This window comes from Littorina saxatilis, linkage group LG3 (assembly GCF_037325665.1).
Source record: "Littorina saxatilis isolate snail1 linkage group LG3, US_GU_Lsax_2.0, whole genome shotgun sequence".
NCBI lineage: Eukaryota > Metazoa > Mollusca > Gastropoda > Littorinimorpha > Littorinidae > Littorina > Littorina saxatilis.
In genome coordinates, this window is record NC_090247.1 from 48,675,998 (window position 1) to 48,691,981 (window position 15,984).

Consider the following 15,984-nt stretch of genomic DNA (forward strand, 5'->3'; position numbering starts at 1 on the left):
CTGGATGTAAAAAAAACATATGTGCTTGCTTATCTATTACCCTCGATAATAAAGATCACACACACACACACACACTGACACACGCATTCATATAACAGCAACATAGCAAAGGTATAGCTCCTTACCACACAAAAATTACTCCAGTACCGAGCTATTCAGCAGGATGTTGTATAGGTCCCACCTGTATTGTGGTTTTTCAGGTGTTTGATATCAGACAAGGGTGACTCATGCACCTCACAACTCTTGCCCCAAGTCGACTCTATAGCCGCTTGAAGAAAAAAAAATCGTTTTTATTGAGCAACTCATTTTTCATCTCTCACTCTCCTCTCGATCTCTCTCTGGCCCGTATGACCCTCCCAAGTTCAAAGGTCGTAAAAGTATTTTTGCCAAGATTTCTGTCTTGCTTTCTTTTCTCTCTCCATGCTATCTCTCTGCCTGTCTGTGGCAGAACTTAAAAAATAACAATAAAACAACGAAAACAGAACAAAAAACACTGAACAGTTGGCTGAAAATTAATGGTGAAACAAAACAAAAAGGCTCTGGTCAGATGTGGGAAGGAGGGGGGGGGTGGAGGGGTTTGGGTTGAGAGGGAGAGAAGGGGGGGGGGGGTGTGTGTGTGTGTGTGTGTGTGTGTGTGTGTGTGTGTGTGTGTGAAGGTAAAGGTTACAATGCGCCTGTGGTCCAAGACTCGGCCTTTCAGTTCATTGAGAGAGGTTGCCACCACCCACCCAGCGTTATTGCCCTCGGGTAGTGTTGGTCTAATAATATAAGGGTGGAGGACTGTCTGTCAGCTCTCTCCACTTCCATGGTGGTTCATTCATTGCTGTTCTGACTTCACAGGTAGCCACAGTGATCTTTGTCTTAATGTTTTTTGACAGCTGGTGAGGAAAATCCACATGGTGATTTGTGTTTGTGTCGATTTTGGTTTTCGGTAGTGTCGGTGGACCATCATCCATGACTTGGAGTATTTTATTTTTATTTTCATTATATTACTATCTGTGTATGGCATTGTAAGTGTATTTGATGGGCGGTAGCCGTGAATAAGTTTACATGTATGTAGAATTTATGTGTGTTTCTTTTCATCTCTAATTGTAACTTATAACAGTTATGGGAACAATCTGTGATTATCACTCTTTAAGCCAACTGGTGTCTCTAAGGGGCATTGGTCTCCTGGAATAATAAATAATCCATCCTGCCAACACGAGTCTTAACAAATGTGTAGTGCCAATCGTATTGGTACATGTAGCATCTTTAGAGCAACCGAAATTAAGAAATTACTATACTTGCTAATTTGTTTTTGGTTAAAGTTCAAATGAGCTAATGTGACTTTGAAATTCAATTTTTATTTTTTACAAGGGATTTTGATTGTTTTTCTGACACTTGAAGCTAATGTAGTTTGGCTTCAAAACTGACTTTAGTCTCCGTAACATAAAGAGTAAGTCAGTTCCACCAAGATTTTAGCGTTCGTTTGTTTGTTTGTTTATTTGGTGTTTAACGTCGTTTTCAACCACGAAGGTTATATCGCGACGGAACCGTTCGTACAAAGTATATTGTATTATGTGATTTGGTGATAGTTGTACCAATACCTTTTGCAAACAGGAACACTTTCACTTCTTTTTCTCCTTCTTCTCCTACTAGGTTCTTGGTCTGCAACTCCTAAATACACTTGTGGGCACAAGTGCAGGCTTGTTTGTGTGTTTTGATTTCATGTCTTATGATTTTTACACTGACTATAAATATGGTATGATTCACACTTATTTCTTTTTCTTGCACAGGAAAACAAGGCATGTGGTCTAATATCTTACCTGTTGTTTCAGGTGGGTTCTTGGCTTTTCAAGCCATGTACCCGGGGCTGGTGGAGAGCAAAGCCAACAACAGCTACAGGTGTACGGCCCTCACCTCCCTGTCTCAGCCCTGCTTACCTGTCAGCAATGTGGGGCCCACGCGCATCCTGCCCTTCCTTTACCTGGGCTCTTCGCAAGACGCGCTTTCGTTAGAGACAGCACAGGTGATTTCGTCTTCTTGTGACTTTCTTTCAATTTTTAATGAAAGAAATGAAGGTTATTTTTTGTAAAACAAAGAGACTAAATGAACATTACTTTGTGTAAAACCAAGAAACTGAATGAAGATATGGGTTAGAAACTAAAGGAAGGTTACCTGTACTTTGTGTAAATCATGTGTACAAAATGCAACTTGATGTCTTTGTCTTTGATACAATTTTTACCTATTTTTGTGTGTCGCCAAATCTTGCTCGACATGCACTTTCATCAAAACAAATATAAAAAATACCTGCTGGCAATTTGAAATTGATTCAATATTTCATCTTGTGTTTGAAGTTTATGAGACAGGATCAGGATAAGATATCAGATAGTCCTGTGAGGTTACCCGGTTTACCCCCATGAAAATGTTGGTTGCTCTGGGGAAAGCGATATCCTTTTTTTTTAACCAAATTCTTTCTCAGATAAATGGCATTAAGATTATGAGACTAAGTTTTGCCTTTCCTTTTCTGCAGATAAATGGCATTAACTACATATTGAACGTCAGTACCAACTGCCCACGACCTGCGTATGTCCAGGAGGGGCACTTTCACCGCATTCCTATTGGCGACAACTACAGCGAAAAAATACTCCCATTCTTACCTGAAGCATTCCAGTTCTTGGGTGAGTCTTACACATTTTTTTTGACTCACATGCGAAGCAAAAGTGAGTCTATGTACTCACCCGAGTCGTCCGTCCGTCCGTCCGGACGTCCGGACGTCCGGACGTCCGGAAAACTTTAACGTTGGATATTTCTTGGACACTATTCAGTCTATCAGTACCAAATTTGGCAAGATGGTGTATGATGACAAGGCCCCAAAAAACATACATAGCATCTTGACCTTGCTTCAAGGTCAAGGTCGCAGGGGCCATAAATGTTGCCTAAAAAACAGCTATTTTTCACATTTTTCCCATTTTCTCTGAAGTTTTTGAGATTGAATACCTCACCTACATATGATATATAGGGCAAAGTAAGCCCCATCTTTTGATACCAGTTTGGTTTACCTTGCTTCAAGGTCAAGGTCACAGGAGCTCTTCAAAGTTGGATTGTATACATATTTTGAAGTGACCTTGACCCTGAACTATGGAAGATAACTGTTTCAAACTTAAAAATTATGTGGGGCACATGTTATGCTTTCATCATGAGACACATTTGGTCACATATGATCAAGGTCAAGGTCACTTTGACCCTTATGAAATGTGACCAAAATAAGGTAGTGAACCACTAAAAGTGACCATATCTCATGGTAGAAAGAGCCAATAAGCACCATTGTACTTCCTATGTCTTGAATTAACAGCTTTGTGTTGCATGACCTTGGATGACCTTGACCTTGGGTCAAGGTCACATGTATTTTGGTAGGAAAAATGTGTAAAGCAGTTCTTAGTGTATGATGTCATTGCTAGGTTTAGTTACCCTAAAGGTCGAGGTCAAGCATGTGAGTCGTATGGGCTTTGCCCTTCTTGTTTTTTTTATGTGAATGAAGGCTTGGCTTTCTTTGTTTTAATGTACACACTTTTTTCCTGCAACATATTGCCTTGACCTAAATACTTTTAAGAGTGTCTAGTACAACCGTGGTAAAAAATGAAAATGAAAATGAATAAAAAGTGGCAGACAATGAAACACAAAGTATAAGTGAAGTTAACATAATAACTCATACCCTATCTTATTGATTTTGATGGAGAACTTGAAGGCACAATGTTCACTAAAGAAGTGACAAGAAAACTGACACCTTTGTACAACATTCTGCAGAGATTTTGCATTACATGAATGCACCATTTGAGAAAACAAGGGAGGAAATCTGAGAACAGTAGTTTTACTATGCTGTGAACTGTTTATCAGAGTTTGAAATCCTTATCTTGTTTTCAATGAAAGCCTGTTTTTAAGTTCCCAAACGCTTGTTTTTCCTTCCGCTAAATAAATAAAGCCTGTTACCCTCGTCTGTCTTTCACGCAAAGTTATGCCCAGAATGCACCATATAGCATAGATTTGGTTCATATTTTTAACATTTTCAATGGGAAGGGGGAGGGGAGAGAAGGCCTTTGTATCCCCCTCAGCGGGGCACTTGATAGTTCTCACTCCAAATGCCCACCTGTCTCATCTTGAACCATTGAAAGCCCTGGTTTATTCTACATTTTGATCACCGGTGTTTTGATTGTGCAGACAAAGTGCACGAGGCCAACGGGTGTGTGCTTGTCCACTGTCTGGCGGGCATCTCGCGCTCTCCTACCCTCGCCATGGCTTTCATCATGAAACACATGCGCATGTCCTCAGACGATGCCTACAGGTGAGCCACTTTCTCAACATTACATCAGTGAGCGCTGCTGCTGGAGTTGTGACCCTTAGCTCATGTTGCAAGGTGATGTCAGTGATAAGGGTACTGGAGCATTGCAGCACTGTCCTTTTTCTGAGAGGGGCATGCACAGCACAGCGTGGCCAGGGTTAAACGCTCAGCTTCTTTTACAGTGACTGGTGTTTGTGTGTGCTCTGTCACTTTTGCACTCGAACGACCAGCAGAAGCTCTCATTACATGTATTGGTATTGTGCTGTAATTTGTAGTTTTTGAAGGACACAGGGTAGCTAAAACCTAAACAGGTTACTCGATCTTGTAGTATCTCACATAGATTTAAAAGGCACAGTGACGAGTGCAAGAAATCTTGTTCAAATCTTAGATGTATGAACTCGCCGCTGGGCGAGTTATTCAGTTGTTAGGAATCAATACGACCTTAATTACATCTGCCAAAGTGTGAACAAACGATGTTGTGATACATGTAATCAAGTCTTCTTGTAGAATTTCTTTGGTTGTGCAAGGAAAGGACACCACCTCAGAACGTCAAACACCAGAATTATGACTTTGCGCTTTAATAATAATAATAATAATAATAAATGAGCATTTATATAGCGCAACATCATAACTTTACAATTATACTCTTTGCGCTTGACACATTTAAAATTAAAACACAGTTATACAAGCATTTACATCTACATTCATAGTCAACAACGCTTAATTAAAAGCATACAACATCAAACATACATTACAAAAGATTCTTCCACTAACTAAGTAATAAAAACATGAATAAAATAGGTAGTAAAAAGCTTTAACTTTGCGTTCCACGTGTGCAGGTATGTGAAGGACAAACGACCGACAATTTCACCCAACTTCAACTTCTTGGGGCAGCTGCTCGAGTACGAGCAGGTGGTTCGGCGTGAAGAGGAGGCTGAGCGGCAGCGGACGCATAGACCGCGGGGATCCTTCTCCAACGGATCCACATCGTATTCCTCCCCTGTGGTCATGGACCTGCTGGTGTGCAGTCCCCCTTCCCCAGGACCCCGCAACACCCCCCGTGCTTCGTTCGACTTTGACCAACAGACGGGTTTCCCTGGCCCACGTCTTACCAGGGAGAAGGCTGCTACTTGTGCAGTGCCATCAGACTTTCCCCTTCCTGGCAGCAGTGCTATTCCTCAGGGTCTGCAGGTGGAGGCAGCTTCTGTCAGCAGCCCCCTTCCTGGTCCTGAACAGCAGGCGCCCTTCCATGGCAAAGAGAGCCCTGCTCCATTCCCTGGCCCGGACAGTCAGACAAAACCATCAGAGGGTGTTGGGACAGAGCAGACCCCTTTCCCAGGCCCCAACCCCGATCAGCAGTCATCACTGGCATTCGTGTCTCCATTACCTGGTCCCAGTGCAGACCAGCCGTCAACATGCGGGGGTGAGCTCGTGTCTCCATTACCTGGTCCCAGCACGGATCAGCCCTCGACTTGCGTACCTACTGTTCCCTTTCCTGGGCCCTGTTCAACCATGGCAGCCCTGCCTCTGCCCTCACGACGTCTGCAGCATGTGCCCATGCCTGGCTCCCCCTTCCCAAAGACTGGCACAGGCAGCGTACCCTGTGTGGGCCCTCGCTACTCCTCCAAGGCTGCAGGCATGTTTGCACCTGAGATGATTTCGTTCAGGCGAGCGACACTGTCGGAAGCTTCTGTGAAAAGAACTGTGGCAAGCATGGAGGAGAGTATGGCCACCAGAACGCTTTCTCTGGGCAGTGTTGTGACGATGGATGCCTCTCACAGCCCTGCAAGCAAAATTAGTGCAGCTCCCCAGACAGACTACTCACAAACGAAAACAGCATTGGACAGTTCCACTGTGGGGCCCTTAGGGCTGGGGACTAACAGAAGTCTCACAAAGTCTACGTGTCATCCTTTCGCATCCAACTCCTCCCCGCTTCGCCCAGGGTCGTTAGCTGGATTCAAACAGCGCGACCGGTCCTTCATGCTCGATCTCAGCCCCGTTTCCGACGCGGAAAAGGACTCTGACGCCAGCAGCTCGGAGCCAAACACCCCAGAGCAGTCAGCAGCAGCGTCAACCTCGCCCCAACCCCCCAGCAGGTCAGGGAGATGGCTGCAGTCGTGCCGACTGAGGCTGACCACCGCTCCCCTGCACATGCTGCCTTCACCCACCTCAGCCATGGCACGTCTCAATGTGTCGGCCACGTCTCCAGGCAGTGAGACCCCTCCCTCGCCTCTCAGCGCCAGCAAACCTCCGGTTGATTCTCAGGACAACGAGTTGCCGTTCAACGGCTTTCCCACAACCTCCCTCGACAAGTTAAACTTTACCCCGTGCTATGTGCAGGCACCGGTCACCCAGAGTCAAACACACACCAAAACGGGTGCCATCAAGCGCCCCATCAGTGCAACCATATCCGAGGCAAAACCGACGGAGCCCACGTCACCCATGTCAGTTAGCAGCCTAGGATCCCCGACGGGATCGCTGCTGTCTGTCGGTTCCCCCACTGGATGCATTCCAGCCAAGATTGCTCTCCGCAGCAGGGATGGACGAGGCTGGCGGGGGGAGGAGTCGTCAGAAACTGGTTCTGGAGGGTCCAGCGATTTGGTGTCCCCCATGTCCATCTCCAGCCAGAGCAGCAACTCTTCTGGTGGGTCAAACATGGCTTCCCCCACCACTACCAGCACCGCAACCACGGCTGCCAACATCAGCGCAGCCGCGGCTGCTGTGGCCACCACCACCAAGGTGGTGCTCCGCTCCAGAGACAGATCCAAGTGCAACACGGTCAGACCTAACAGCATCGCGTTCTCCACGTACCCGACCTTTGACCTGGCAGCGGAGGGCGGTGATTCCACCTCCTCCCCTTCCACCTCGGCCAGCCACACCTCCCACGATGACTCTTCTGAGGCCTACCTCAGTCATAGCAGTAAGAAGCTGCGTCCCAACGGTGTGTCCTCCGAACCTACCTCCGAGCGCAAGTTCCGCTGGGGACGCTACTCGGAGCGGGAGGTGTATCGGCAGATCACGGCCGCCATGGAGAACGCTATGCTTCGCACTCAGGTGTACGAGGCTTCTCGCAAAGCCCGCAGTCTCGACGACATTCTCAGTGGGAGCTCCGAGTCTGAGTCCGGGTCTGTGTGCCATTGCAGTGTGTTTAACCAAGTACCTCAGCGCTGTGGCATTCCTGTGGGACTGGACCACTTCTCCCCTTCACAGTGCCGCTGTGGCACCACCACGGAACCTTACCAATCCAACTCTAGCATATCATCTGGCGGCAGCCACAGCTCTCTGCACGGCAGCATGGAAATCATTCAGGTATCTTGATCAAGAAGAAGGGGGGCTTCATCATCAGTGCCTGAGCACCCTCCTGCACCCACCCTCCCTTCCCTTTCCGTTTTGCTTGACACTCTGCCCCCTCCACCACCCACCTGTGTTACTCTTTCCTTGAGTGGATTCTTGGATCGGTGTCTGTTCATTTTGGACTGTGTGCCATCTTGTTGTGGATTTAGTTGTCTTCTTTGGTTTCATTTTGTTCAATTTTTTCTTCAGAGCGTCTTCAGTTTTTATTCAGTTATTGTATTCTGTTGTATTTTCCCGAACATTTTTTGGATGAGTTTGGTTTGTTTGTGAGTGGTTTGCATGGTTAATTACCTGAGGTGGGCTACTTTTTAATTCTAGGTTGTACACTGGCAGGTTCAAACCAGAACAAGACACTTTCTCAGGATCGTTCAGTTAAAAAAAAGTTAGTGGAAATATTATTAAAAAGTTTCAGTTTCTTTCTGATTACAAAACAAATAAACGGAACAAACACTTCTTTTTACATTTAGTCAAGTTTTGACTAAATGTTTTAACATAGAGGGGGAATTGAGACGAGGGTCGTGGTGTATGTCTGTCTGTCTGTCTGTCTGTCTGTCTGTCTGTCTGTCTGTCTGTCTGTGTGTGTGTGTGTGTCTGTGTGTGTGTGTAGAGCGATTCAGAGTAAACTACTGGACCGATCTTTATGAAATTTTACATGAGAGTTCCTGGGTATGATATCCCCAGACTTTTTTTTCATTTTTTCGATAAATGTCTTTGATGACGTCATATCCGGCTTTTTGTAAAAGTTGAGGCGGCACTGTCACACCCTCATTTTTCAATCAAATTGATTGAAAATTTTTTAAAGCAATCTTCGACGAAGGCCGGACTTCGGTATTGCATTTTAGCTTGGTGGCTTAAAAATGAATTACCGTATTTGACGGATTACAAGACGCACCGTTTTGTAAGCCGCACCCCCGACTTTTAACAACAAAATTGGGATGAGCCACGTATAGACCGCGTCACTATATTAGCCGCCGTCGAAAAAAATATAATCAGATCGTGTCAATCAATCAAAACAACCAGGCAAATGAAAGTACGGTATTTGGTGAATTCGGCTCCGAGAATAAACGAGTGAAACAAAGAAGAAAAGTGAAAAAGTTTGAAGAAAAATATCACACACACACAATTTGTAACCAACACACACATGTAGTCCCGCCCGGAATAAGCTTTTTTGGGATGATTTACGACTTTTGCGCACATTTCGAGCAGACGAAAACACAACATGGCGGCTCTCGCTCCTTCAACTATCGCGAGACACAAAAAAATGAAATATCGCGCGCGCGAGATCCTGATACATCCGGTGTTTCTCTGTACGCTATCTTGTCACGACAACTTGTTGACAAACGAAGATTCGCGAAAGAAAGAGAAAAGCGCCGAGTCTTGAGTAGAGAGCTAATAAAGTACCGGTAATCGCTAATCGAGCGAAATGAAAATCCGCGGCGACTTCCATTAGGTGAATGCTATTCAAGTTTAGGTAACGTTTTAGCCGCATCTTTTTATAAGCCGCAATGCGATTTTTTGAGTCACTTGAGAAAAAGTGACTCTATGTAATCGGTCAGTGTTAGTCTGTCCGGCCGGCCGGCCGTAGACACCACCTTAACGTTGGACTTTTCTCGGAAACTATCAAAGCGATCGGGCTCATATTTTGTTTAGTCGTGACCTCCAATGACCTCTACACTTTAACGATGGTTTCGTTGACCTTTGACCTTTTTCAAGGTCACAGGTCAGCGTCAAAGGAAAAATTAGACATTTTATATCTTTGACAAAGTTCATCGGATGTGATTGAAACTTTGTAGGATTATTCTTTACATCAAAGTATTTACATCTGTAGCCTTTTACGAACGTTATCAGAAAAACAAGGGAGATAACTAGCCTTTTCTGTTCGGCAACACACAACTTAACGTTGGGCTTTTCTCGGAAACTATAAAAATGACCGGGCTCAAATTTTATGTGAACGTGACTCATTGTGTTGTGAATAGCACTTTCTACCTGTCCATCTGATGCCTCATATAATATTCAGAACTGCGAAAGTGACTCGATCGAGCGTTTGCTCTTCTTGTTTTAAAAAAAAAGTCGCGGCTTGTAGTCCGTCAAATACGGTAATGACTTTGGTCATTAAAAATCTGAAAGTTGTAATAATTTTTTTATATATATAAAACGATCCAAATTTACATTCATCTTATTCTACATCATTTCCTCATTCCAAAAACATAAATATGTTATATTTGGATTAAAAACAATCTCTGAAAATTAAAAATATAAAAATTATGATCAAAATTAAATTTCCGAAATCGATTTAAAGACAATTTCATCTTATTCCTTGTCGGTTCCTGATTCCAAAAACATATAGATATGATATGTTTGGATTAAAAACACGCTCAGAAAGTTAAAACGAAGAGAGGCACAGAAAAGCGTGCTGTGCAGCACAGCGAAACCACTACCGCGCTAAACAGGTTCATCAGTTTCACCCCGTTTTGCACAAGCGGCGGACTACGGTCATTGTGAAAAAATGCAGTGAGTTCAGTTTCATTCTGTGAGTTCCACAGCTTGACTAAATGTAGTAATTTCGCCTTACGCGACTTGTTTTTTTCTATCGGTGCATTTTTTAAACACTGCAATAACATTCTTTAACTTAACTAAAATTCATCTGCTAACCAAATGTTTGTCTGGCCATAAACTTTCATGCACTGGAAGAATCACAGATAAATCAAAGTGACTTCTGCTGACAAAGAAACATGATTCAAAACTCATGCACAAGCAATGTTTTTTGCACTGAAGTTTGTTTTCTAAATGGGTCTCTGAATGACCCTTTGCAACAGTACATATATAGTATGACACTGTTATTATATAAAATGTTCATCAATATTATAAACACATTATTTTATATAATCAACAAACCTATAGTGCATCACTAAATCTTGCAAACTGACAACCTACTTCCTACTGCATAGATGTAAATTATTAGACACCACCTGTACGACATAACATTTATTTTAAAGAAAAAATTAAATTGTTGAACATACCTGTAACGCTTGTCATTTTAAGGTAAATCAAATATACAATGTAAATGAATCGCCACTGCAACAATGGTCGTGACAAATAAAAATAAACAGCGTGCCCTCCCCCACCCCCACCCACCACCAAAGCCCATCTATGTTGGGGGCATGCGTTTTCTTCACCAAATAACATCTTCATGGACACAGTTGAACACAGTTCAAACCAAATGTGTGTTGTTATTATTAAAGTTCATGTTTGCTTATTCTATGACATTTTGTGTGCCTTTAGTTTTGAGTATTCCTGTAGTTTTTAGAAAAGGTTGTCATGTAAAGTCATGGTAAGTTTGGAGGATTGTTTGATCTTAATTGCAAAGCTATTATACAATCATGTAAGTAAATCTTAGCTCCTTAGAAATGGGCGTAAACTTTGAAAACATTGGAGGGGGGAGGGTGGGGGGGGAGTTGGTGCAGTGGCCACACCCGATCGTCAAGATTTCAGCACGAGTTTGGTCATTGTTGCTTGACCAAGCGTGCATGTTTTATTGAAGTGGGGCTAAAGACAGTGTTTTTGAGACATGAGAACTAAAAGATAAGGCAATCTTTTATAATTAAAAATATGTTTTCTATGTATTTGACATCGCTTATGCACAGATTTAGCTATTTCTGTGAGATTTGAGTCTTCATTCTTCATTCTGTGAAAGATATAACTTCATACATGGAATTCTGTGAAGGGTTAAGAACGATGATTTATGACGCATGAAGGATTTTTTATTCTAAGGATATGTATCTTCCTTAACATGTAAAATCCATCATGTAAAAATCCACACTCACAGATCTGTCCAAGCATTTACCTGGAATATAAGCATTCTTCGCTTTGGACACATACAATAACAAAAAAACTACAGCCTAGCTGCGTTTTAACATTGTGTGTGTTTTTTGTTGCTGAATTGTTTTTGTAACCGACATCAAAGTCAATCTGCGAAATTAATTCAGCAAAAGAATTCCCTTTTCATAGGAAGTAGCCAGGGTGTTTGTTTTGGGTCTGTTTCCAAGTGGAAAGATGCTAGTGTCCTATGTAAAAGCCTGGGCAGATCTGTGGTGGGTTTACATGATTGATTTTACATGGGAAGGATGGTATCTTGAATTTGTTGAGTTTATCCTTCAGCCTGTTCAGTTCTTTTTCGTTTCTTTGGTTGTTTATGTCATAGCTTTTTCCCTTTTTTGTTGTCTTTGATGTTGTTATCTGCTTTATTGTTGGTTTCTATCAAAATTGATCCACAGATTTGATTGCATGGGTGCACACAATTGCCTGGTGTTAGTTGGCCTCTCCATTACCCTCTCAACACTTTCCCATCCCTTGCAGACCACTTTTTCATATTGCGCTCATTTTGTGGTGGGCTGCTCACCTTTTTTCTTCCGCGTCTTGTATGAATAATTAAATTTGCTTCTAAAGCATCAGGTGACAAGTGGCATCACAAGATGTAAGCTTTGGAATTTGGTGGTCAGGTGTAAGTTTCCTTAGGTCAGTTTATGATAAAGTGTATCTCCTGGCAAGTACATATGTATCACTTTATCAGAACGTTTGTACGAGAAAAAAGTGTGTGAATGTGTGGCTGTGTCGGTGTGTGCATGTGTTTCGGACAAATGCACATGTACTTGTAGGTGTGTATATGTGTATGTGCACTTTGTGTGCTTTCTTTGATCAAATAAATTAGATGAAGAAATGAAGTTGCTGTTCTGATGTCAATTTGAGAGAATCATTTGTGTCTCTCCAATTTTTTTTTTATGTATGTACACTTTGAAATTTCTGCATATCCGTTGAATTTAATCATTGTTAATTTTTTTCTGTTTTCTGCTTTCACGGACTTCACAGCTTCCACGCTGAATGGTAAGTGTGATTTGATTGGCTGATTCTCAAGTCTTTTCCCGTTTCACTCACCACTGGTGGCTCTGATTGGTTGCAAACTCTGCTCACAGCCAACCAGTGCCTTGAGCTCGTGTGCTGCATGACGGCTTAACTCCTCAATGCAAAGCCTCAGAAGTATTCCTTGATGTTGACAGACGACAGTTAGAACAGACAGCTGGACGGACATATTCCATGGGATTGGAGTCTCTGGGAGTGAAGATTCTTCAGAACCAAGAGTGTGTTGTGCTTTCTGTCGGAGAAAAAAGGTTTCCTAGGTATCCGTGGGAACTGACTTTTGTGTGTGTGGTCACTCCCATTTTCTTACACATTTCCTTCCCCTGCCTTGGTCCCAATTCTCTCCCTTTGCGTGGCAATGCACAAATTACAAGCACTGGCTAAATTGATGGTACATGTAGTTCGAAGAAACCGATGTAACTTCTCACTGTGTGTTACTTGCGGACTTGAACTTTGGGGGCAGACTGTTGTGAGACCAGATTGTTGTGAGTGACGTGATTTAGATTGACAAGTTGAACTATACGTGTAGCGATTTGGACTGGTTGTAAATAATAAAAGGTGAGAAGTGAAGTGGAGCATGCACAAAAGCTACCCCACTACCCTTCCACACCCCCCATTCCTTTCACTTGACTCTCTTGACTCAAGTCAGTGGAGTATCTCTGACATGGGTAAACTTCTCCCCGGTCAAAGTTCCTATTTTTAAGGCGGAGTTGGCAGCATGCAAGAACCAGTATAAAAGACTTTAACTGCAGCATGTGGATGTGCGAGAGTTTACCGTTGTTACGTCCCTTGGAATCTGAATGTTAGCATGAGAGCTTGAACCTGTGGAGCATCGTTTACTTATATTATTTATATGTGTATAGTATGAATCTCAGAGCAGGCACGAATACGTGTGGGTGTACATGGTTGTGATGGCCAAATATATTCAGCTCCATGGTAACGTGTAGCTGTCTGTTGACTATCGTTAGACAAGACTATATGCCTAACCAGAGCATGTCAGCCTGTCTTTGATAAAAGCAAACAATGACGGGTGAGACAGTTTTCACTCGATATTCTGAGCATTTTTTGCCCGAGTCTAGCACGCTCGGCGCTGTTTTGTTCAGTAACGAAGTGTACTCGAAATTTACTCAGGAAATCATGAACTTTGTTGTGTAGAAAACATTTGTTTTGTTTACAGTTTTGATTCAAAAGACAGTGTACGGTCTGAGAAGTTTAATGGAACGAAATTAGAATTATCATTGGCTGTAAAATTGATAGATGTTAATGCCAACTCCATTTTTACTGCCAGTGGTCGACATTATAGTGGCAAATTAAAGTAGGCACGAATATATTAAGTATTGCAAATCAACACGTTTTTTCTGCAAATAGTAAAATAAGACAAAGCAAGAATATTCTGAGGTCCAAATTATTGCGAGTGTGTCGGACGTTTCAGACGTAATCTTTGTGAAAGAGATGCATATGGAGATTTGCACAAGGCTCACACACGAGAGAGAGAGAGAGAGAGAGAGGAGAGAGAGAGAGAGAGAGAGAGAGAGAGAGAGAGTTGATGTGTGAATGAACGATCAATCGGTGATTTTAAGTTATGGTGGCGTTGTCAAACAAACAATAACCTCAGCTTGTGTACTTGATAAGATATGATACAGGGCAGAGTTGTTTCTACAGGATGTTTATGTTAAAGACTATGACCATACCTGTCTCATTGATAATGTGTATGTTGATTTCTGTTGATCGAGTGCACACTGAAATATTTGCATAGATTTGTGTAGCCCAGAGTGGAATGTCGTAGTTTCATGCGCTCATCCACCCGTTTAACTGCATGTGTTTATTCATTTTTATTTGTCTCGCAAAAAATGTCATTGAAGCAATCCATCTCAGACCCAGAGGCATTCTGATAACAGTGATTTCATTCTGCTTTGCTCTGTGTCTGCAGCATTCTCATTCTTTGGCTCCCATTCTTTGCTCCTGAAAGATCCCAAACCCCTCCCCATACTCTCCCCTCACACACACACACACACACACACACACAGACTGTAGTGTAATGCACAGTTCTTGCTGTCTCTTTCAGTGTCATCTTCAAATCTCACTCTTTTTAACATTTTGAATTACGTGGAGAATTTTTGTACTTTTGTAAATGAAGACAACATTGGTTATGATTATGGTTGTTTTTGGGGCAAAGGGATATAGTTTTCTGTAGATGTTCCACCTACATGATCATTCTAGTAGGTTCGAATAATCATTTGATGTGACTTTTTAGTTCATGTTTTATAGAAATTGTGTTTGAATGGATGTTTTATATGTGAGACTAATTGTTGCATTATGTTCATATTGCAATTTTCCAGGTAAGATATTTTGTAAGGAAGGTCGAACTGACAGAAAGAAAGACAAAAGCAGTGTTCTCTTCTTTCGAAAATCTGACATGAGCAGTTAGAAAAAAAACAACCACACAAGCTGAAACCAAAAATCTGACATGAGCAGTTAGAACTAAAAACCACCACACAAGCTGAAACCAACGCTACTTTTTTCTAGCATGGTGTCCCAAAAGTGTGCAGTTGAAGTTGCTTTGATACAAAAGATTATGGTTTGCGTGCTTTCGCTCGAATGTTTGGAAAAACACACAAAAAACAAATACAAACCAACCAGTGAGAATGAAACATGCATGGGCAGTATATACAACTGAAAAAATTGAAAGTCGGAGTGAACTTCAGTTTGAGTGTATTCAGTGTATATGTTATCGTTGATATGATTCCGTTTGATTGGTGTTGTTTTCTTTTAGTTTCCTTTTGGACGCATCCCTTTTTTGGCATACATTTGTGCACGTTGCTGTTGCCTTTCGATCTTGTGTAAAAAGTGCAAGGTGTGCATTGTCTCCCTTTTGGAATGCAGTTATGTCCCTTCGCATGAGTGTGACGTCATTATGCCTCTCTGTGAGCTGGCTCAGTGGCTGCTTCTTATCTGGAACTAGAAGTCGACATTTCAAGCACTTTTCTTCTTCTCAGTTATCATTGGTTGGTATAGAATGATTGATTTGATTTTGTGTCTGTTGTGTTATCATTAAATCCTTGCTGCAATCGTCTGCTTTTTGTTTGATTTGGTTTTCTGTGCTTTGTAGCTTTTATATTGTGTGTCAACGTTTTGTTATATTGCTATTTCATATGTTACGTGGATTTCCATTGGTCAATTGGGCAAAACTGAGCTCAGTGCAAAAGTGATATCGACGACATTTCCGTCGATATCAGTTTTGATATCGACGACCTCTTTATTGCTTCCCCACTTCAAAAACAAAAACACCTACATTTAACAACAAACAAATATATATGAAAATGTAATTATCCCAGAATTTAGTTGAGCAAGTGACTAAAGACTTTTTGAAAGAAAAGACATTTTGAAAAACTAAAAAG

At 42.2% G+C, this 15,984-nt stretch overlaps 1 protein-coding gene across 1 annotated transcript in view; it reads left to right on the top strand.

Moving 5' to 3' along the window:
* LOC138962525 (uncharacterized) overlaps window positions 1-15,659 on the top strand; it is a 43,399-nt gene extending 27,740 nt beyond the window's left edge. The window contains exons 5-9 of the mRNA XM_070334364.1: window positions 1,818-2,008; window positions 2,513-2,660; window positions 4,198-4,321; window positions 5,158-7,627; window positions 12,539-15,659. Coding sequence (XP_070190465.1) covers window positions 1,818-2,008; window positions 2,513-2,660; window positions 4,198-4,321; window positions 5,158-7,627; window positions 12,539-12,550 — 2,945 coding nt within the window. The 3' untranslated portion in view covers window positions 12,551-15,659. The remainder of the gene's footprint in view (window positions 1-1,817; window positions 2,009-2,512; window positions 2,661-4,197; window positions 4,322-5,157; window positions 7,628-12,538) is intronic.
* The last annotated feature ends 325 nt before the right edge of the window (window positions 15,660-15,984 follow it).